Source organism: Tachypleus tridentatus, chromosome 2, assembly GCF_004210375.1.
Source record: "Tachypleus tridentatus isolate NWPU-2018 chromosome 2, ASM421037v1, whole genome shotgun sequence".
NCBI classification, from domain to species: Eukaryota; Metazoa; Arthropoda; class Merostomata; order Xiphosura; family Limulidae; genus Tachypleus; species Tachypleus tridentatus.
This window is the reverse complement of record NC_134826.1, coordinates 146503361-146527387: the sequence shown is the minus strand read 5'-3', so window position 1 is coordinate 146527387 and position 24027 is coordinate 146503361. Positions and strand designations below refer to the sequence as shown.

Genomic DNA, 24027 nt, shown 5'->3' with positions numbered 1-24027 from the left:
AAATGCATACTTAAATTATATTTGTGTTATTTATGGTTGTACATAAAGAAACCTGACAATGGTGTAATATTTTGTACTGGCACAAACGATCATTTACTGTCGTAATGGTGTGATAAGAACACTCGTTTTGATTAATATTTCATTTGTTTATACACCCAAATCACACCAGTAACCAAAACGTAAATCAGACAACACCAAGCAAATGTGAAGTTTAAAATAATGTTTATTGTTAGGTGCTACAAATAATAGTGCATTATGATACAAAATTACATGGCAGTGAGTCACTCTCATGTCGTTTTTAAAAATCGTAAAATATCTTTTTGTAATAACAATGTTTTCTAAATGATTGACTATTTTTAAAATGTTATTTCCGATATAAAATCGTAGTTCTTTTTTTAAACCTATAAATCCCTATTCCAAGATCGATACTATCGCCATCTATTATTCCATGATAGAACAAATAAATGCAACAAACAAGTAAACACTTTTATTTCGAAATAAATTAACGCTACTATGTTTGAAACAATTAACCAGTTGTTCCTATAATAATAAATCATGTCTTTAATCAAAATTATGTGCTTCAAATGGACTTGACCATTTCATTGATTGGGTCAGTATAATTGATAGGTGGTTTAGCATGAAATTGGTTTAAAGATCAAATTGTCATTCAGCTCTAACATAGAAACAAGTGATGTCTGTAGTTTAAAGATGGGAAATCTCTTTAAAACCATCCAGTAGTTTGCACCAACTTCGTAAGGAGTAATGGAATGATAAATATATCATAATTATAATGATAGTATGCAGGATCTGTTAAATTACTAAACTGTTCATGTGTTACATGACCAACAAAAGTGCAATCACATTTTATTATAAACAAACATGCAGATTCAACTTGCATTTGTACAATGCAGTAATTGAGATAATATTTGTAATATAAACAATATCTTGAGAAAAAGGAATTTCTCAAAACACAACAGTAAAAGTTCTCTGATGGAAGGATATTTCCACTAAACTGAAAGTTTTCATTCTATCACATACAGTATATACCTGTCCATTCTCCTTCTAAAAGAAGATTCCTCTTAAAAATAGTCTTTCAAAAGATTTGACAGGTAATCTCAATGTTTTCCTCTCTAAAAATACATCATAGTGAAGCTTTCCTTTTCCAAAATTAAACCTTGCTCATGGTTTCTTTTTCTGAAAATAAATCCTGTTGGCACGTTCCTTTTTTTAAAGTACATATTACTTCTGTGAAATTCTCCACTTGTGAATCTCTTTTTGATAGAACATTCAATGCATAAGGTTTTATCCTCCAACTAACTTTCTGCAGTGGACATGTTATTCAACATGAAACCACCCAGGAATACACTGATAAATATTAAATTATGTGGCAAATGTATATTAAAAATATGGAAACAATTTCATGGCTAGAATTTGAGATAAAGTGTTAACTGGTTTTTGGTCCCTTTGGATTTCTTATATTCTGGCATTATCAGTTTCTCAGGTTAAAGATGTTGCAAATGTATTGTAAACTGGACACTTCAGACTTTTTTCCCTACCTTCTTAACAGACCAGGACAGTTTCAGTGAGAACAACATTTAAGAAATGCAGTAAGAAACACAGACAACATTAAATTAAAACATCCAACACACAGGAGTGTTCTGTTGAATACACCAGTTTAAAATAACCTCACAGATGTATCACAGCAAGAATGTAAGACAGCAAGGTTACAAAAACACGTATAATACATTTGGAAAAAACAATTAATTAGAAACAGCCAAAAGGTGGTGTTAAACTTCTTAATAATAAAAGCCTGACACAAGATGTTTCTAATATGAACACACATATAAATGCTCACCTGTTTATTTATATGTGAATTATATTTTGCAAACTTGATGCTATCTACAAATACATAAAGAATTTTGATATAACCCAAGTAATAGTTGGCCTGTCTGTATAAACTCACAACACCTATAAATCTACAATAAAAACAAAGTAAGAGACATTTAACAGAAAGAAAGAGACCAAATTAATGGTAAGACTGAAACAAAACTCATCTATCCCCAAAACGAACACAAATTTTAACTGATTTTCTGTGTAGGGGTATGATCTGTCCATGGTAGTTGAATGACTGTATGCCACATACAACGCATGGCTTTCAGAAATTCCAGGGTGTTTAAGAGCAGCCACAGTTAATGGGTCAATAAAAAACATCCTGATCAAAACTAATATTTTCAACAGATGATTGGTTTTTCACTGTTTTGAAAAAGAAAACTTAAATATAAGATATTTTCATAAAATATTAAAACTTAGATTGTGCAAGTGAAAGATGGAATACTTCCAGTTTTACTTTAAGGCTTTAAGATTTAAATAGATTAAAATAATCTATAAAACATTTTGAAACAAAAGCAACTGTCTGAGTTGCAAACTTGATGACACTGAAAAGTTCAAGTCTGTGAACATTAACTAGTTAAACAACATTGTAACAACCTGGAACAATGCCACGTGACACTGTAACAACCTGGAACAATGTTACACGACACTGTGACAACCTGGAACAATGCCACGTGACACTGTGACAACCTGGAACAATGTTACACGACACTGTAACAAACTGGAACAATGTTACACGACACTGTGACAAACTGGAACAATGTTACACGACACTGTGACAACCTGGAAGACACTGTGACAACCTGGAACAATGCCACAAGACACTGTGACAACCTGGAACAATGTTACACGACACTGTGACAACCTGGAACAATGTTACACGACACTGTGACAACCTGGAACAATGTTACAAGACACTGTGACAACCTGGAACAATGCCACAAGACACTGTGACAACCTGGAACAATGCCACAAGACACTGTGACAACCTGGAACAATGCTACAAGACACTGTGACAACCTGGAACAATGCTACAAGACACTGTGACAACCTGGAACAATGCCACGTGACACTGTGACAACCTGGAACAATGCCACGTGACACTGTGACAACCTGGAAACAATGCTACAAGACACTGTGACAACCTGGAACAATGCTACAAGACACTGTGACAACCTGGAACAATGCTACAAGACACTGTGACAACCTGGAACAATGCTACAAGACACTGTGACAACCTGGAACAATGCTACAAGACACTGTAACAACCTGGAACAATGCTACAAGACACTGTAACAACCTGGAAGATTGCAGAGTATGTTAAGAGTCTTAAGAAAGTGGGGGCTTATTCAACCCAGACCAATTTCTGATACATTTAAAATGTAGGCACAAACAAATTCTCAGAGTAAACTGGAATATTCTTTCCCACACTAAACTCACTAGCTATCAATAAAATTGCAGCTGTTCCTTTGTTGTTTCTTTTGCTATAATGTCTCCCAGTATGTTAATAATGGAAATTATATAATGGCCTTTCCTGATATCATATTACACAAACAATCACTTGAGAAAGTTACCAACAATTTAACAACAAAATTCAAGATCATACTCTAACCCTTGTTCTTCATTCTTATGAAATGAAAGGTTTTTCTTTTGTAAAAATCTCAATAGTTTTACTCAACTCATTCCTGTTAAGTTAGTGTAGTTTTAATAATGAATTTAAAGGTGTTGATTCAACCCAAATGAAAAACCCGTTGGAAAGAAATCCACACGTTGAAAACAAATCAGTGGTGTGGCCTACTGACAGAATACCTGTTTGTCAGGTAATGAAAACACTTCTTCACTGAAGGTATGCTGGCAGTATTCACAACATTTATACTTTGTAAAGTACAGTTGTTCTTGCACTACAATGCAGCTATGATAGAGTTTGAATGACTCAATTCAAGACTACTTTAAGAGTCAAAAGTCAGGTTAATGCAGTTTATCTTACAGTTTGTAAACATCCATATGAAACCTTTTTTTGTGTGTATTTACAATTAAAGACATTAAAAGAGATGGCACTCAGCTGAGGACTTAATACACTAAATATTATATGCTTTAGTGTTCTTGTATAGTGAGTTATATTACTGTTATTTTAGTTCTGTTCTTCATAGCTGGCTTATTTTTTTAAAAAATTCTTAATAATTCCATAGTAGATTTTTAGATACATGAAGGTCAGTATCAGTATTCTGTGTTGAGAGACTGACACATGTCAAATAGAGGTTTGCTTTTATGAAACTTTCAGCAAAGAAGTTACATGTCAAAGACTGACAATCACGTGCCTCACTCACTCAAGGGGACTTTTCACTTCCATAAACCAGTCAAAATCTTATAATTTTGCAAGATAAATGATGGCTACTGATTCAAAGATTTGCTCTCAACTTTCCATTAAGATATCATTTGTGATGTGCAAGTCTACGCACTTGATAAAAGAAACACTGGTAAAACAATGCTAAAAACACACTGATATTAAATTAGTGCACATCTTTAGCAGTGTGCACAAGGCATAAGAAATTCCAGACAACCACAGGCTTAGTTTCTTTTTAAAAGGATATCTTATTTCAGCATTAGAAAGCTAAGAAGAAATTACAGATTTGATTAATTTCAATCAGTTATCACCATGGTTATGAGTACTTCCATTCTTATCTTAAATAGATTAATTAAACTCCATGAATTATTTTATTTATTTATTTATTTCAGACATTCGATATATTACCTAGGGTTTTAATTTATTACCCATAAATCAGTGAGAGTACACACCTTACATATAAATATATAAAAATGTTTCATCTTACACAACACCTTCATATACTGGTCTTGAAAACCATTCTCACTTTTATAGTTCCAGTAATGATTGTAAGACAGAAGCAACTTTCAAAACGAGTGATGTACGGCCCATAATGATCAATCATAGAGGATATGAAAAATGAAAACATAACCTGAACATGGTACTGGACAAAAAACATTGGCAAAAAGCCCAATAAACACACATATCAATTATTCTTTCAAGCTAAATCATTTGATTAGACTGATTGAATTGAGTAAATAAAACTAAAAAAATTACAATTCACCTTACATTAGGCATTATAGTACAGAAAACCAATGTTTTTTTAGTTAAATATATTTTTCACACCATAAAATTAAAAACATGATTTGAAGGTTTTGGACAGTTTAATATATGATATACAAAATTCACAACACAATAAATAAAGACCATGCTATGATCCAATACTCAGGGTGAAAAAAAACTGCAATCAAATTAGATATACAGATGAAAAACAAGACCCAGTCATTACATTTTCCTGGATGCTGTTCACATGTAGTGTTAAGAATGTTTGGTTGGTTGTTTGACAACAGATAAACAATTTACACACAAAAAACTGGTAGAATGAATAAATTTTGTTACAAGGGTCTTTAACAGTATCCACTTGTGTTTACAAGTTGATGAATGTAATGGCTGGAAAATTTGTAAGTTACACACATAATTGAATATAATGCATAAAGAGGCCAGGTATGCCACACTGGAATACCATTTTTAGACAGTATTTCACATTGTACCTAAAATATGATTAATTAATTCCAAAATAATATTCCTTTCACAACGTCATCTTATTAAACTCTTCTAGTGAACAAAAGTGAAGCACAAATCCAGTGAAAATCCCCAACACAGAAATTAAATAATAAAAATTAATTTATTTTTATTAAAATTCTATTGTAAATAATTTTCCCAAATGATGCAAAAACATTAATGCTGGAAATTGCAATTTTATCTACCAATACCCTTGACACTTGTATATTTTTTTTTGTTTTTCAATGCCACATTTTTATAAAATATTTCCCCATCACCAAGCATCACACACTACTTGAAAACCTGAAACTGCACAGACCGTAGTACACTAACTGAACATAGCAGACTTAAGTTGGTAAGTCAACTTTTACAATAAACAGTTTTGTAAATACAATAAAATTAGCCCTGCAAAAAAAATACTTCCTTCAGCCATCAACGTAACTGAACTTTAAGGCTTCTTCTAGTATGTAGAATTAACCGTTTGCTGAAAATAGTAGTGTAAAATGTAGACTGCTTGGTTAACTAACTTATTACATATTCTGCTCAGTGTAAATAAGCTTAAAAATGGAATCACTGAACAGTTGCAACAAGAAATGTAACAACAACATTTCACCTGACCTACTTTCAACGTGTTTCGCATAATGAGAATTATACAGTGTACAAAAGATGACTGAACTTCATAGAAATATACTCTTTCAATTGATGCAATGTCTTGTTTGAGCAAAATATAATTCTTACCTTTCCTGTACACATTCGGTGAAACTAACAGGTATGAAGATGGGCTAGCTGTTGGTTTTGATATCTTTAGTGCACAATCGTTTCACGTTTGCATGTTCACATAAATCATCTCCTTTTCTCTTGTGCTCTACCGTCTGAACAGATGGAGTAAGGATCTTCTCTTCTGTACTTACATCAATCGTATCACCGTCCTCACAGTCCACTTCTAAATCCAAGTAAGGGAATGAACCATTTTTATCACTACCATCGCACGGAATGATCGGAGAGCTAGTAGAGATTAAGTTAAGACTAGTCAAGACATTCACAGCATCCTTATCGGACACCGAGTTCTCTCCGTTATCGACTTCGACAGAATCTTCAGGTACTTTGGAGACCGTCTTTTTCTGATAGGCACTGCAGGAAAATTCCATTGTTTCCAAGTTTTCATCCTCTGTTGGGGAAGGAATAGGAACCATCATTACACAAGTATGAGTTTTACAAACACCTTGCCTGAATCATTCTCTACTGGGGAAGGAACCATCATTACACAAGTATGAGTTTTACAAACACCTTGCCTGAATCATTCTCTACTGGGGAAGGAACTATCATTACACAAGTATAAGTTTTACAAACACCTTGCCTCAATCATCCTCTGTTGGGGAAGGAACCATCATTAAACAAGTATGAGCTTTACAAACACCTTGGCTGAATCATCCTCTGTTGGGGAAGGAACCATCATTACACAAGTATGAGCTTTACAAACACCTTGCCTGAATCATCCTCTGCTGGAGAAGGAACCATCATTACACAGGTATGAGTTGTACAAACACCTTGCCTGAATCATCCTCTGTTGGGGAAGGAACCATCATTACACAAGTATGAGTTTTACAAACACCTAGCCTGAATCATCCTCTGTTGGGGAAGGAACCATCATTAAACAAGTATGAGTTTTACAAACACCTTGCCTGAATCATTCTCTACTGGAGAAGGAACCATCATTACACAGGTATGAGTTGTACAAACACCTTGCCTGAATCATTCTCTGTTGGGGTAGGAACCATCATTACACAAGTATGAGTTTTACAAACACCTTGCCTGAATCATCCTCTGTTGGGGTAGGAACCATCATTACACAGGTATGAGTTTTACAAACACCTTGCCTGAATCATCCTCTGTTGGGGAAGGAACCATCATTACACAGGTATGAGTTTTACAAACACCTTGCCTGAATCATCCTCTGTTGGGGAAGGAACCATCATTACACAGGTATGAGTTTTACAAACACCTTGCCTGAATCATTCTCTGTTGGGAAGGAACCATCATTACACAGGTATGAGTTTTACAAACACCTTGCCTGAATCATCCTCTGTTGGGGAAGGAACCATCATTACACAGGTATGAGTTTTACAAACACCTTGCCTGAATCATCCTATACTGGGGAAGGAACCATCATTACACAAGTATGAGTTTTACAAACACCTTGCCTGAATCATCCTATACTGGGGAAGGAACCATCATTACACAAGTATGAGTTTTACAAACACCTTGCCTGAATCATCCTCTGTTGGGAAGGAACCATCATTAACACAGGTATGAGTTTTACAAACACCTTGCCTGAATCATCCTCTGTTGGGAAGGAACCATCATTACACAAGTATGAGTTTTACAAACACCTTGCCTGAATCATTCTCTGTTGGGGAAGGAACCATCATTACACAAGTATGAGTTTTACAAACACCTTGCCTGAATCATCCTCTGTTGGGGAAGGAACCATCATTACACAGGTATGAGTTTTACAAACACCTTGCCTGAATCATCCTCTGTTGGGGAAGGAACCATCATTACACAAGTATGAGTTTTACAAACACCTTGCCTGAATCATCCTCTGTTGGGGAAGGAACCATCATTACACAGGTATGAGTTTTACAAACACCTTGCCTGAATCATCCTCTGTTGGGGAAGGAACCATCATTACACAAGTATGAGTTTTACAAACACCTTGCCTGAATCATCCTCTGTTGGGGAAGGAACCATCATTACACAAGTATGAGTTTTACAAACACCTTGCCTGAATCATCCTCTGTTGGGGAAGGAACCATCATTACACAGGTATGAGTTTTACAAACACCTAGCCTGAATCATCCTCTGTTGGGGAAGGAACCATCATTACACAGGTATGAGTTTTACAAACACCTAGCCTGAATCATCCTCTGTTGGGGAAGGAACCATCATTACACAAGTATGAGTTTTACAAACACCTTGCCTGAATCATCCTCTGTTGGGGAAGGAACCATCATTACACAAGTATGCATTTTACAAACACCTTGCCTGAATCATTCTCTGTTGGGGTAGGAACCATCATTACACAGGTATGAGTTTTACAAACACCTTGCCTGAATCATTCTCTGTTGGGGAAGGAACCATCATTACACAAGTATGAGTTTTACAAACACCTAGCCTGAATCATCCTCTGTTGGGATAGGAACCATCATTACACAAGTATGAGTTTTACAAACACCTTGCCTGAATCATCCTCTGTTGGGGTAGGAACCATCATTACACAAGTATGAGTTTTACAAACACCTTGCCTGAATCATTCTCTGTTGGGGAAGGAACCATCATTACACAGGTATGAGTTTTACACACACCTTGCCTGAATCATCCTCTGTTGGGGAAGGAACCATCATTACACAGGTATCAGTTTTACAAACACCTTGCCTGAATCATTCTCTACTGGGGAAGGAACCATCATTAAACAAGTATGAGTTTTACAAACACCTTGCCTGAACCATCATTACACAGGTATGAGTTTTACAAACACCTTGCCTGAATCATCCTCTGTTGGGGTAGGAACCATCATCACACAAGTATGAGTTTTACAAACACCTTGCCTGAATCATCCTCTGTTGGGGAAGGAACCATCATTACACAAGTATGAGTTTTACAAACACCTTGCCTGAATCATCCTATACTGGGGAAGGAACCATCATTACACAGGTATGAGTTTTACAAACACCTTGCCTGAATCATTCTCTACTGGGGAAGGAAACATCATTACACAAGTATGAGTTTTACAAACACCTTGCCTGAATCATCCTCTGTTGGGGAAGGAACCATCATTACACAGGTATGAGTTTTACAAACACCTTGCCTGAATCATCCTCTGTTGGGGAAGGAACCATCATTACACAGGTATGAGTTTTACAAACACCTTGCCTGAATCATCCTCTGTTGGGGTAGGAACCATCATTAAACAAGTATGAGTTTTACAAACACCTTGCCTGAACCATCATTACACAGGTATGAGTTTTACAAACACCTTGCCTGAATCATTCTCTACTGGGGAAGGAACCATCATAACACAAGTATGAGTTTTACAAACACCTTGCCTGAATCATCCTCTGTTGGGGAAGGAACCATCATTACACAAGTATGAGTTTTACAAACACCTTGCCTGAATCATCCTATACTGGGGAAGGAACCATCATTACACAGGTATGAGTTTTACAAACACCTTGCCTGAATCATTCTCTACTGGGGAAGGAAACATCATTACACAAGTATGAGTTTTACAAACACCTTGCCTGAATCATCCTCTGTTGGGGAAGGAACCATCATTACACAGGTATGAGTTTTACAAACACCTTGCCTGAATCATCCTCTGTTGGGGAAGGAACCATCATTACACAGGTATGAGTTTTACAAACACCTTGCCTGAATCATCCTCTGTTGGGGTAGGAACCATCATTACACAAGTATGAGTTTTACAAACACCTTGCCTGAATCATCCTCTGTTGGGGAAGGAACCATCATTACACAAGTATGAGTTTTACAAACACCTTGCCTGAACCATCATTACACAGGTATGTGTTGTACAAACACCTTGCCTGAATCATCATTACACAGGTATGAGTTTTACAAACACCTTGCCTGAATCATCCTCTGTTGAGGAAGGAACCATCATTACACAGGTATGAGTTTTACAAACACCTTGCCTGAATCATCCGACACTGGGAAAGGAAACATCATTACACATGTATGAGTTTTACAAACACCTTGCCTGAATCATCCGACACTGGGAAAGGAAACATCATTACACATGTATGAGTTTTACAAACACCTTGCCTGAATCATCCTCTGTTGGGGAAGGAACCATCATTACACAGGTATGAGTTTTACAAACACCTTGCCTGAACCATCATTACACAGATATGTGTTGTACAAACACCTTGCCTGAATCATCATTACACAGGTATGAGTTTTACAAACACCTTGCCTGAACCATCATTACACAGGTATGAGTTTTACAAACACCTTGCCTGAACCATCATTACACAGGTATGTGTTGTACAAACACCTTGCCTGAATCATCATTACACAGGTATGAGTTTTACAAACACCTTGCCTGAACCATCATTACACAGGTATGAGTTGTACAAACACCTTGCCTGAATCATCATTACACAGGTATGAGTTTTACAAACACCTTGCCTGAACCATCATTACACAGGTATGAGTTGTACAAACACCCTGCCTGAATCATCATTACACAGGTATGAGTTTTACAAACACCTTGCCTGAACCATCATTACACAGGTATGAGTTGTACAAACACCTTGCCTGAATCATCATTACACAGGTATGAGTTTTACAAACACCTTGCCTGAACCATCATTACACAGGTATGAGTTTTACAAACACCTTGCCTGAATCATCATTACACAGGTATGAGTTTTACAAACACCTTGCCTGAATCATCATTACACAGGTATGAGTTTTACAAACACCTTGCCTGAATCATCATTAAACAAGTATGAGTTTTACAAACACCTTGCCTGAACCATCATTACACAGGTATGAGTTTTACAAACACCTTGCCTGAACCATCATTACACAGGTATGAGTTTTACAAACACCTTGCCTGAACCATCATTACACAAGTATGAGTTTTACAAACACCTTGCCTGAACCATCATTACACATGTATGAGTTTTACAAACACCTTGCCTGAATCATCATTAAACAAGTATGAGTTTTACAAACACCTTGCCTGAACCATCATTACACAGGTATGAGTTGTACAAACACCTTGCCTGAATCATCATTACACAGGTATGAGTTTTACAAACACCTTGCCTGAATCATCCTCTGTTGGGGAAGGAACCATCATTACACAAGTATGAGTTTTACAAACACCTTGCCTGAACCATCATTACACAGGTATGTGTTGTACAAACACCTTGCCTGAATCATCATTACACAGGTATGAGTTTTACAAACACCTTGCCTGAATCATCCTCTGTTGAGGAAGGAACCATCATTACACAGGTATGAGTTTTACAAACACCTTGCCTGAATCATCCGACACTGGGAAAGGAAACATCATTACACATGTATGAGTTTTACAAACACCTTGCCTGAATCATCCGACACTGGGAAAGGAAACATCATTACACATGTATGAGTTTTACAAACACCTTGCCTGAATCATCCTCTGTTGGGGAAGGAACCATCATTACACAGGTATAAGTTTTACAAACACCTTGCCTGAACCATCATTACACAGGTATGTGTTGTACAAACACCTTGCCTGAATCATCATTACACAGGTATGAGTTTTCACCTTGCCTGAATCATCATTACACAGGTATGAGTTTTACAAACACCTTGCCTGAACCATCATTACACAGGTATGAGTTTTACAAACACCTTGCCTGAATCATCATTACACAGGTATGAGTTGTACAAACACCTTGCCTGAATCATCATTACACAGGTATGAGTTGTACAAACACCTTGCCTGAATCATCATTACACAGATATGAGTTTTACAAACACCTTGCCTGAACCATCATTACACAGGTATGAGTTGTACAAACACCTTGCCTGAATCATCATTACACAGGTATGAGTTTTACAAACACCTTGCCTGAACCATCATTACACAGGTATGAGTTGTACAAACACCTTGCCTGAATCATCATTACACAGGTATGAGTTTTACAAACACCTTGCCTGAACCATCATTACACAGGTATGAGTTTTACAAACACCTTGCCTGAATCATCATTACACAGGTATGAGTTTTACAAACACCTTGCCTGAATCATCATTACACAGGTATGAGTTTTACAAACACCTTGCCTGAATCATCATTAAACAAGTATGAGTTTTACAAACACCTTGCCTGAACCATCATTACACAAGTATGAGTTTTACAAACACCTTGCCTGAACCATCATTACACAGGTATGAGTTTTACAAACACCTTGCCTGAACCATCATTACACAAGTATGAGTTTTACAAACACCTTGCCTGAACCATCATTACACATGTATGAGTTTTACAAACACCTTGCCTGAATCATCATTAAACAAGTATGAGTTTTACAAACACCTTGCCTGAACCATCATTACACAGGTATGAGTTGTACAAACACCTTGCCTGAATCATCATTACACAGGTATGAGTTTTACAAACACCTTGCCTGAACCATCATTACACAGGTATGAGTTGTACAAACACCTTGCCTGAATCATCATTACACAGGTATGAGTTTTACAAACACCTTGCCTGAATCATCATTAAACAAGTATGAGTTTTACAAACACCTTGCCTGAATCATCATACTCACCTTCACTTTCTACAGTTCTTTCAATTGCTTCAAAATCTTCCTCATCTTCCTCGTCCTCCTCGTCTTCCTCATCTTTACTCTCAGATATCAATACATCAACGTCGTCATTTAAGTCATCTGGAACTTCTTCTGGTTGCAGTTTCATTTCAGTCTGCTCCTGTGCGTACTTGTCTATTAACTAATGACAAATAAATCACATCAAAGTAATCCGATCAATACGTCACAACAAATCGGTTAGTCTTGTGGTAGTTTCATTAAAAAAATACTTATAAGTGTATAAATCACAGTAGCTCTTCAGTAAAATATTAAAGAACAATCAGAAATAACTCATTCCAGAAAACAAACAGTGTAGGATAGCCTTTCACATCTTCTAGTCCATGTAAACCTTATTTACAGTTTCCAGAGTCCGAGCATCATCCAGTAAATATTTTCATTTCACAAATAAACAGATATCTAAAAATACTTGAAATATGACATTTTGTGTTTTAGAACAGTGTCAAAGATATTGCCAGAATAAATGAAACAGTTGTTTTTAATTTTGTTACGACTTAACGGGTCATAATCACAAGTTATTAACTACACACCATTTTTGGTTTTTACAATAAATAAATCTGACTTGTTCATTACCTAAAACATTTAGATCATTCTTACTTTTATGCATACACATGGCTATAATAAAGTTTCAACATTTTGCAAAAAAAACTTTGAAGTGAACAATAAAATGCACTGCAACTTCAACAAAATATACCCATTCATACCATAAAGTATAACCTAGCGTCAATCAACCACTTGTATATTACCAAGAACACTTCATATATTTATTTCAAAACTTGAAGAAGTATAAAGAATAAAAAGATAACATTAAAAAAAACTTAATTGGTGGTAGTACTGTAGTTCAGCTGGAAAGGATTAGGGAAATTTGAAGAACACAAATGCATGGTTAGTACTACAAATTTTATTGAAGCATGATTCACAATTTTGCATGAATTTAAACACAAAAATAGTATTCAGAGAATTGTGATCACTGCAAACATCAAATGAAATATATTTAAACACAAATAAAGCTATTAAAGAAGATATTTTAAAGAGTAGGCACAAGCCTAAAGGTGAGATAACTCCAACAAAAACTTATTCCCAAAAGGCATTCACAACATATGAATAAATTCCACAGAGACTAAGGATTATTTCTGGAATCTGATTGAATATTTTATTTAAAACCCTTGCAGAATAATACAGAAAAAAGTGTCCAGTATGGAAGCCAATCCTACTCCAAATTGCCTTCCTATTTGTAATAACTATAAGTTTGTCTGCCTTACTTTTAGTTTATAAAGTGATTGCAGCTTCATACAAGACAAAAGTTTGGATAAAAAATTTAATAATTAAAAATAAAATTTGGTTGAAAGTTGCTTTAATTAGTTAAGCATTTGAGAACATGAACAAAACACTAATAAAAACAACTAAACAGAAACTTCTATATGTTAACTCTTTACCTAACAATTGCCATACAAGTGACACTTACTACTGTAGTTTATATGGAAACACTTACTTCATCAATTTTTTTCTGACAAATGTTAGAGCTTTCTTCTAACTTTGAACAGAGTTCATCATCTATCTCTGCTGGATCACCATCCACGTCACCATAGCTGTTGATTTGTTCCAAGTCATCGAGGCAACGCCGTTTCTTGAGTTCTTTACCTACATCTTGAAATATTTCCCGAGCTGATGTGGAAAACAAGACCATATTAGTGCTGTTTAACCAGATCAGTTGTAAAGTGCTCTCACCTCAAACATTTAATGTACTGAAACTACTAACAACATTTAATCTGTACGTAATTAGTGCCTGAAATAAAAACCAAATAACTGGTTCTAAAATGGCTGTTTGGTTCTTTGACATTTATTGGTGCAAAACTGGGTAACCTGTGCCAAACAACAGATAAAAAGAAATTAAAAATAATAGTAAAACGATTAGAATATCTGAAAAGAAATAATGTTAAAACAAAGGGAAGTTTTCAAACTAAAAAGGTCAATGGCCTTTAAATACTTAAAACTTAAAAACACAACTGAGGTGGACAGTGTCACTGTCACCAATGACACTGTCCATCATCGGAGTTGAACCCATAGGAAAAAAAAACAAACTAATATGGTGCTGTCCCTCAAAGTTGTAATAATGACACGACAGTAAAATGTGGCCATTGTGACTTCGGTATCACACAGGCCATACACTGGTGTATCAGCCCCAGATAAAAGAAAACAATGAGTTAAGAAACTGTGACCAATGTGTAGCATAGCCAGGACAACTTTTGATCCTTAAATAAACTAAACTTCAGAGAGCAACAGAAAGTTTTTATCTGGAATAGCTTGTTATCATGTTGCTCACTCTGAGTCGACTGCCAACTGGTGCAGAGCCGAGCCTTGAATACAGGATGTTAGTCCATATATGGCACAGGCATGGATGTGACAGCACCAGAGCAGACAGATTTAGCTGTAGTGTCAGAGAGCTTGTTTCCACAAATACCAACGTGGCCTGGTATCCAGAAAAACTGGACAGAAATGGACGATAAAGAGAAATGGGCCAGTGAATTTTGAATAGCAATGAGAATAGGGTAAGAACTAACATGAAGCAATTCCAGGGCCAGTAGAGAGCTGAGCCAGTTGGTATAAATAGTACAATTTGTGTACTGCTTAGCTTCTATGTGATCCAGGGTAAGAGAAATGGCATTCAATTTGGCAGTGAACACAGAAACTGTAGAGGGATCCTGTGTGCAACCACTGAACCAAAACATACCATGGCAGAGACCAAAGAGTCACCCGATATCAAACCATCTGTATAAATGGAAGAATGATATGAAAGATGTTCAGCAAACAAAAGATGGTGCTTCAAATCAGGAGTATCTGCCTTTCTCAGATGACTCAAAGAATGATCACAGATGGGGATGGTAATAAGCAATGGTGAGATGGACTGACTAGTGGAGACAGCAACATCATCCAAGGACAGACCCAATTTAGCCAGCTGTGCCTGGACACAAAGGCCAAAAAGAACAATGGCAGACCGTATATTCTGATAAAGCATCGCCTACTAAGAAAAGAAAACAGAACCTTAGGTGGGATAGAGGACGTTCACAAGACACAGTGTACAAACTCTGGAATGTAGAAGTGAGGAAAGCCCCCGTGCAGAGCCGAAGCCCCAGATAGAGAATGGGGTCCAACATCTTCAAAGTCAAGGTCCAGGCAAAAACACAGACCAGAGACCCATAATCCAGTTTTGATTGAATGAGGACATCATAGATCTTTAGCATAGAACACTGATCCACTCTCCAAGAGGTGGAAAACAGAAAATGGAGGATTTCAGTGCCCTTGTACACTTGACACATAGCTGCTTGATATATGGAATGAAAGTCAGCTTATGGTCAAATATAAATATCAAGAACAGTGCCTGTTGCCTTAGGGACAAAAAGAAGCACAATTCACCAAGACGTGGCTTGAAATGGAGGTAAATACTCCGTTGATGGCAAAAGAGCATGCAAATGGTTTTAGAAAGAGAAAAAGTAAATCTGTTTGCTGTGGTCCACTTCAGTAAATGAGTAATGGCAGTCTGTAGCTGCTATTCAATAAATCTCATGTTTGATGACTGACAAAAGATGTGGAAGTCGTCGATATAGGGTCCGTTTGCAAATGTAGGAGGGAGTTGTCCAGTGATGGCATTAATCTTTTTACTGAAAAGTGTGACATTAAAGACACAGTCTTGAGGGACTCCAAGTTGCTGTGGGAAAGAAAGTTGAAACTGTTGAATCCACATGAGCTTGGACTCACTGGTTCATTAAAAGGTTTTTACAAAAATAAGCAAATAGCCACACAACCCATTATAAGTGTAGGTCTCACAAAATGCAATACATCCTCCACATAGTATCATAAGCATTCTCAAGGTAAAAAAAAATACAGAAACAAAATATTGTTGCTTTAGAAATGCTTCCCAAACTGACGTTTCAAGTGTAATCAGGTGGTCCACAGGAGAGTACTGTTGTCAGAATTCACACTGGGTGGATGAGAGAAGACTGTTTGACTTTAGAAACCAAACAAGATGTGCATTAACCATCCTCTCTAAAATTTTACAGATAGAGCTCATCAAAAGCAATTAGATGGTAATTTGAAGGAATCTTAGGATGCTTCCCAGACTTAGAAAATCGGAGGATTATAGCCTGACATTAAGCATCAGGAAAAGCAATCTCCTGCCAGATCAAGTTAAAAACAACCAGAAGAATAGCAAGATCTCATAGTGAATATAATCTGGTATGATTGATGTTCTGCCAGACTGATGAAGAGCAAGCTTGAGTTTCACCAGTGTAAAGGGGCATTATAGTCATAGAGATGATAAGATCAAAAGGAAACAGGCAATAACTCTGCTTGCGTCTTGATGGCTAAAAAGGTGAGGTATGAAGCAGAAGTGCTGGATGCATGAGAAAAGCTTTTGATGAGAGTAAGTGATGCTCTGGGCATCAGCAACTTCCTGGCTAGAGAGAGCAAGATTGGAAGGGAGGACAAAAATACATTGCCCACTGACCTTCTGAATCTTGTCCCATACACCTTTGGATATGGCAGTAGAAGAGATGCTAGTCATGTATTGAATCCAAGATTCCTTCTAGTTTTGACATCTCATCTGCCAAGCACATGCACAGGCCCACTAAAAAGTGATGTGGTTTAAAAGTGTGGAATACCTACAAAAGGTATCACAGGCCTGTTTTTGAGGCCTTCTGTGCCATGTGGCAGGCAAAATTCCACCATAGACAAAGGTACCGTGGAAAATGTGTCGAGATTTTAGGAATACACTGAGTAGCTGCCTGGATAATACAGTCAGTCACTGATGTCACACAGTTGTACATTGATGGCTTACAGATGACAGCAGGATCACGTTTCAAGAGAGCAGTGAAAGGTCAGTTGGCCTGGTCCAGTTTCCATCAAGGCGTGCAGCTGATGTGGCATCGATCAAAGCTAGTTTCTCTCAAAATGAGAGGAAAATGATCACTGCTTTGTGGATCACTGTCAACACTCCAAGAAAAGTGAAGGGGAGCAGATAGAAGAGATTAACAAAAAGGGAGAGCTCATTCCACAAATCAGTATTTGGGATTATTTTGACAAATACCAATAAACAAAGCTCAGCACAACTTCTAAAAAATAAAATAGAACTATGTATTAACGAAGTATGACACAATGAAATTTACATAGATTTACTATGGTGGTCCCATACATTGTACACCACACTGTCTCTATTGCAGAAATGGTATCTTTATAGCTTGAGGATTATTGTGGAAGTCATCTTGTAATGCACCATGCAACTGTTTGCTTTAATTCAAAAACTTCAGTTTATTCAGGTAACACAAGCAAACATAAAGAACATGTCCATTTTTAGTAATAATGTTGAGGTGGGACAATTAAGATGCTGCAAAGAGCACAAATTTCAGTTGTTGTTATGACAGTTACTTCAAAGTATGTTAGCCAATTTACATGGGATTTGTTATATCTGTGTTTTGTACAGGTTCTATAGACAAACCATGAGTTTCACAATTTCTTAAGTATGACTCCAATACCCCCTAGAAGATAGGGACACTATTGTATTCCTTTCTTTTGATGTTTTGCTGTCAATGCAGCAATCAACTGACCAATTTCAACTCAGCTGGTACATCAAATTTATTAAGATATTTTCAATCAAGTTCTTCTCTTGCTCACCTTGGACTCACAATTAGGTTAATCACTGCATTTGAACAACCACATTCACAACCACATCTAGAACATTTCATGTATATTTAATCTATAGAGTTTCACTTTACAAGTTAACCTCTCCATGTAAGTCTCATGGTCTTGGGTCAGGTCACAAGCCTAGTTCAGTGAGCTTGACCTCAAAACTAATGTGATATATAAATATTTTTTGCCTAACACTTTTTCAGAATAACTTGTGCTTTTCGATTCACATCAAGATATCAGGCTGGCTTGTGTGGTAGTTGTTAAACATGGCAATGTAGATGACAATTTATTAAAAACAATCTGCAACCTACAACAAGCAGCCATTGTAAAATTATGAAAATATTAAATTTTGACTCATCATTTTAATAATAGTTTTCAGTCAGTTACAAAACAAAATATAATTTTAAGATATTAGTCATGACTAGCTGAATAACTAAGTAAATATAACAAACAAATTTTTTTCTCTGAGTAACTCATAATTCACTACTGTTTAGTTTTAGCGAACACAAAGGTTTTTCAGGAAATTCAAAATAGTATACTAATTTATTAATAAAATATCAGCTTTTGTGCATTTGATTAAGAAAAAATTCCAGGACATTTCAAGAACCTTCTAAAAGGTAATTATCAATTTTTCAGAAATCCAAAAATATTGATTACTGATTGATTGATGTACAAGAACAAATATTCATTAAAGGTTGATAATTTTGCTTAGTAATTATTTAATTGAAGTTCTACTATAAGCTAGTTATCTTAAAGTTAACACTTTCCTACACTGTAAATACATTTTTAACAAATACAACCACTAACAAGTAACTTTTATTGACTTATATTACTCTGCAAGTGAACATTTTTGCTTACCATTAGCTTTAATACTGCCACCTACCCTTATGTAAGACTCTTACAGGCTATCACAGAAATGATTTAGTGGCAACTTCCCACCAACAGGAATGCAATACAACTCCTCTTGTCACTTGTGCCCTCTCTTACATGTAGCCCGTAATTATCTTGAGATTGGGCTGTACATACACTGAAAGTGAGAAGGTCAGGTAGGAACTGTAAGAAGAGCTGTCTATCAGAAACAAATTATCAGTGTAAGAAAATGGTACCTCCATTTCACTCAGAAATAGGAAGAATCTGACACCGAGTTTAAGAAAAGTCTGGTGAGAAGATGATCCCCTTTTAGAAAAAACCCAAAGGAAGACCATGAGAGTGTGTGAAGGCAACACCCTCATGGTAAACCACACCACTTCTGAACCAGGCATATTCTTATCTTTTGTAAAACTATGTCACAGTAATGGCAGAATAACAGGAGGGATCAACTCGCACATTCATGAGTGCAAATCCTACACAACTGTCACCATATCCACCGTAAACTAGCATTGAAGTGGGATTTGGAATGTACTTCTAGGATAGAAGGAAGTTACCAAGCCACACATGTGAAACTAAAGGACCTACAATGTAGATTGGCTATAGTATGTTGAACCATAAAGAGGATATTGACCCAAACCAGCACCAGGCAAATCAGAATAGGGATATCTAACCCATGGTAGAAAGAGGATTCTCTCCTTTTCATCAGATCAAGGAAATGGTAAGGAAGATTAGCCTCTGTACCAAGATTCTGCACCAGCACATATGCACATCCAACACAAACATCACAAAATCTGCTCTGCCAGCAACTAACATCAAGGAGACAGTAAAAAGGTGGACAGCAAAGCAGGGTGCATCTTCAGTCCATCCTAGGACTCGTAAGGTAGCCAAATGCCTCGTCATCTAATTAGCGATGCCCATGAATGGATTAATGAGATTTCCACTGTCCCTATCTACTATCTAGTGAAACCACAGCAAAGGGTACAGACCTGGAGAGATGCCCAATAGGAGGGGAGTCCACATTTACACATGTATGTGGGTAGTCCAGTTGCAACCATCACCATATCCATCAAGAACCAATATTTAAAAGACAGTAAGAAGAAGGGTGGTTAGCCAGAGGGAAAAACTGCATGTTGGGGTAACTTATTGTCTGTCAGACATAACTGCATATCAGGTCTGCTGAAGCAAAAGAGCTTATGTCATCTACAAAAACAGAATAAAACTGCCATACTCTCAACTGAGTTGGAGTGAGCACACTTAAAAATATCTATGGTCCAACATCTCAGTAGCTAGAAACTGATAAGTGCTCTCATATTTCACTTAAAAAAGGTACGTGTTAAGAGCACTGGAAAGTCTGTAGGAATGCTGCATCAGACAGTGCAACAAGAGATGTGACACTTTATTTTTATTACCTCCACTGTGAATGTATATAACACACAGGCTAGGCAATATAGAATTAAGAATAAGAATGCCTAATTGGGTGGTTCCTCTTACAACTGGGTGGCATCCAGACAAGTGACAAAGATCCTTGCAAAGAAAATGTAAAAATTCTTTCTCTGAACAGAACTTGCAAAAACTAAAAGAATTTAAAATAATTACAGTTGTAAAACAAAAGAAAAAATAGGGGATCAAACCATAAACAGTATACTTGACAAATTGCTTACAAACCATAAACAGTATACTTGATGAATTACTTACAAACCATAAACAGTATACTTGATGAATTACTTACAAACCATAAACAGTATACTTGATGAATTACTTACAAACCATAAACAGTATACTTGATGAATTACTTAGAAACCATAAACAGTTTACTTGATGAATTACTTACAAACCATAAACAGTATACTTGATGAATTGCTTACAAACGATAAACAGTATACTTGATGAACTGCTTACAAACCATAAACAGTATACTTGATGAATTGCTTACAAACGATAAACAGTATACTTGATGAATTGCTTACAAACCATAAACAGTATACTTGATGAATTGCTTACAAACCATAAACAGTATACTTGATGAACTGCTAACAAACCATAAACAGTATACTTGATGAATTGCTTACAAACGATAAACAGTATACTTGATGAACTGCTAACAAACCATAAACAGTATACTTGATGAATTGCTTACAAACGATAAACAGTATACTTGATGAACTGCTTACAAACCATAAACAGTATACTTGATGAATTACTTACAAACCATAAACAGTATACTCTACAAGTAGATATTTTATCATTTAGTTACTTTCTTTACTATTGTTGATAATTTTTTAATGATCCATAATTGATTGGAATGGTTGAAACCCTGCTGAAGTATTGCAGCTTAGCAACAGAAACATGGTTTGTGATCACAATAATCCTACTAGCACGAGTAATGAAACAACAATACTTTATCACAGTCAATCATCTAAGTAGTTATTATTTATCGCCTGTCTGGAAAATCGAAACTTCTGTTGATTACTAGATGTTTTGATTTATGAAACACAGTTTCAACACTAAAGCTGATATTTCACACTATAACTATGTTATAATAACTCGATTTATTGAATAACAAGAATGAAAGAAGACACATCTGATCTGTACCTACCCCAATGTGTCACACATCTGATCTGTACCTACCCCAATGCGTCATTATTCATAGGTATTAAAAAGTTGCTGAACATGTTAGAAAGTTTAATTTTATATTAAAACAATTTATTATTAGATATAGCATCACTATTTCTTGTTACACATAATTAAACTTGAAATTACTGTACCAATCTTCAGCCCTCTGTGGACAAATATTTAAATTAAAACAATTTTGATTATTGAATTGACACGATAACATCTGCATCACGGATGACCTGAGAACAGAGTTTACACTGTCTTTTGCTGTGCAAGTGCACTTCCACTAATTTGTAAATTATATGTCCAACATAATTTTGAACTTTTCTTATATGCATAAAAACCAAAAAGTCAACTATATTTTCAAATTTCTAATTTTTAAGCAGTTAGAGATATAGACATTAACTTGAATCACCTTCAAGGTTTCTAAAGTATTACACAAAACATATATATAACCTTTGTTTTTGTTTTAAAAAAGTTCTCACAATTATAAAAACTAACAAAAACAACTGTGCAGAATTTTTTTTATGATGTGAAAATTATCTGATGTATTGTGGAATTAACTCGTAAATGGTTTAAATTGTTTAGGCCATCCGACATCCTTGCATCAGCCTAATTTTAAATATTTATCTGACAACACAAGGTGGGCAAATGAATTGAAGTACACTATAACATGAAGTGACTTCAGTTTGGTATTACTAAAAAGGTTATAAAATGTTCCACTGGCAATGTGTAAATTACAAATTTTTATCACATGCTCACTGAAATTTTGTCTTAAAATGTTTATTGTAACAAACATCCTTTGTACTAACCACGATGGTGACCTGAGGTCAGAGAAGTCAAAAGACAGATTTCAAAAGTTAACATTTTTCAACACTGAAAATGTGTTTCCAATATACACTGACATTCACATGCTCCCACTTAATTACACAAGATTACACATGGTGTAGCTCCATAGTAACATACAAGATGAATAGGATCACAATACACTATTCATTGTGCAGCTGATTTCTTCAATATTGTAAAGCATAATCATAACTTTGAAATTAGGCAAAAGAAATGAATCAGAAATAGAAAGATGGTTAAGAAGTGCAAAAAATAATAATCTCTTGAAAATACACTTTCAGTGTTCAACTTCTGATGCAATACCTCATCCCCACTATCATAATAGTTAGAATATCACACGATGTAAAGAAAGACAGATGTGTGCACACACACAAAAAAGAACCCACAAAGCATGATATCCTAAAATCACAAAAAGATAAGGCCACATATGTGAGAAATTGTGTCTTAATCTATACTGGAATATACTCTTTGGCTGCGCTGAAGATAAACATGTCACCAAACCAGGTTAAAAGAAATTAAGTCCAATAGTCAAGCTAGATGGTGCAGTGTAATTGGCATACATCAGACTGTACTGACTGAGACAACTCTGTCAGGGTTAGGTACATGTTTTCCAATATGCAGTAGAAGGAGGGTCACAACCTCTAGACAAGGAAGCAGAAGGAAAAAGCAACTTTCATTCCATCAACCTAGGTGAAGCACGTGTGCTGACCCAGTACAAAATCAACACAAGACCACTTGGGATCTTGACATCCAGGCATCAGTATAAAGTAGGAATACAAACATGGTATATTAAATCCAGTCCAAAATCAGAATTTTATATCTGGTTCACAGTATGAAGATGGCCCCTACCAACCATATGTGAAGACTTGTGTTAACTAGTCTTGTGGCAAATTCCTCCAGTCCAAAATGAGAGGGCTTTGGGTATATGACTTCTGATCTGTGGTAATTCACAGTATAAAGAGGGTCACTACCAACCATATGCGTAAAGACCTACACTGACTGGTTTTGCAGTAGATTCTTTCAGACCAAAATGAGGGTGTGCGACTTCTCATCTGTGGTAGAAGAAGAGTACACATCACCTACTTTAACATAACATCCTAATCTCTAGTGAGCAGA

The 24027-nt window shown here is 36.0% G+C and overlaps 1 protein-coding gene across 1 annotated transcript in view; it reads right to left on the bottom strand.

Annotated features, from left to right (window-relative positions):
• Nucleotides 1–4462: 4462 nt before the first annotated feature.
• Nucleotides 4463–24027, bottom strand: part of Daxx (Daxx-like protein) — a 48506-nt gene continuing 28941 nt past the window's right edge. Inside the window, exons 6-8 of the mRNA XM_076491527.1 lie at nt 14393–14565; nt 12847–13024; nt 4463–6662 (exon numbers count right to left, since the gene is read on the bottom strand). Of these exons, the coding sequence (XP_076347642.1) occupies nt 6277–6662; nt 12847–13024; nt 14393–14565 (737 nt within the window). The 3' untranslated portion in view covers nt 4463–6276. The remainder of the gene's footprint in view (nt 6663–12846; nt 13025–14392; nt 14566–24027) is intronic.